This window comes from Mandrillus leucophaeus, unplaced genomic scaffold (assembly GCF_000951045.1).
Source record: "Mandrillus leucophaeus isolate KB7577 unplaced genomic scaffold, Mleu.le_1.0 Scaffold8, whole genome shotgun sequence".
NCBI lineage: Eukaryota > Metazoa > Chordata > Mammalia > Primates > Cercopithecidae > Mandrillus > Mandrillus leucophaeus.
In genome coordinates, this window is record NW_012108696.1 from 3,846,874 (window position 1) to 3,848,103 (window position 1,230).

Sequence of the window (1,230 nt, forward strand, 5' to 3'; positions counted from 1 at the left end):
AAAAAAAAAAAAAGTAAAATATAATAATAATAATAGTAAAAACAAAGAAACATTCCGTTCATAACCAGGCAGGACCCTGAGGCAGTGGTGAGGAATGCGGGCTTTATCCCAAAGGTGATGGGGTCCGGAGCAGGGAGGAACAAGCACCGTGGTCCTCAGTTCCGTAATCACCTCCTCTTGCCTTCTTGCCAGTGAGATTGCCACACTCCAGGAGCAGCTGATGACCTCAGAGGCCACTGTCCACAGCCTGCAGGCCGCCGTGCACCAGAGGGACAAACTCATTAGGCAGTTGCAGCCCCGGGCTGAGCTGCTGCAGGACATCTGCCGCCGCCGACCACCCCTGGCCGGGCTGTTGGCTGCCCTGGCTGAGGCTGAGCGCCTGGGGCCCGTGCCGGCCAGTGACCTCGGCCACCCACCCCCCGGTGGGCCTGGTCCACCCCTTGCCAATAGCACTGGGGAAGAGGCAGACAGGGACCCCCCCCAGCCTGCGGTGTTTGGGACCACAGTGTGAGCCCGGAATGCAGATTCCAGAATGGAGACAGAAAGCCACTGCTGTCAATGTCCTTGGGAGTCACCAGCGTCCTGCAGGGGGACCCTATGGCAGAGCCACAGTCCTGTCTAAGCATCAGAACGGGCTAAACAGTCAAAGTTTTCAAATAGGCCCACAGGCCAGATGCAGATGTTTAACCCAGACAGAAGTGTTCTCGTTTGTTTGTTTTTAAACTTTGAATCAGTCACCCTTGCTAAAAACCTGGCAATGCAAACACAAAGATCGGGATTTCTGGCAAGACTTGGCCATGCTTGCCTGGAGTCCAGGGCACCCTCTTTAGCCAGGGTGTGAGTTCTGTTGGTCTTTTTTTTTTTTGAGACAGAGTCCCACTCTGTCACCCTGGCTGGAGTGCAGTGGTGTGATCTTGGCTCACTGCAATCTCCACCTTCTGGGTTCAAGCGATTCTCCTGCCTCAGCCTCCCAAGTAGCTGGGATTACAGATGCGCACCACCACGCCCAGCTAATTTTTGTATTTTTAGTAGAGATGGGGGTTTCACCATGTTGGCCAGGGTGGTGTTGAACTCCTGGCTTCAAGTGATCTGCCTGCCTAGGCCTTCCAAAGTTCTGGGATTACAGGTGGGAGCCACTGTGCCTGGCCTCTGTTGGTCTTACCTCTCTTAGTTTGTCTGGCCCCTGAAGCACCTGAATTGAGACTTCTCTCTTTTTCTGTCTGGTGAATG

General features: G+C 54.0%; 1 protein-coding gene across 1 annotated transcript in view; it reads left to right on the top strand.

Moving 5' to 3' along the window:
* The window catches only part of VMAC (vimentin-type intermediate filament associated coiled-coil protein), a 7,829-nt gene extending 7,134 nt beyond the window's left edge, over positions 1 to 695 (top strand). Inside the window, exon 2 of the mRNA XM_011967405.1 lies at positions 193 to 695. Within this exon, the coding sequence (XP_011822795.1) occupies positions 193 to 511 (319 nt within the window). The 3' untranslated portion in view covers positions 512 to 695. The remainder of the gene's footprint in view (positions 1 to 192) is intronic.
* The last annotated feature ends 535 nt before the right edge of the window (positions 696 to 1,230 follow it).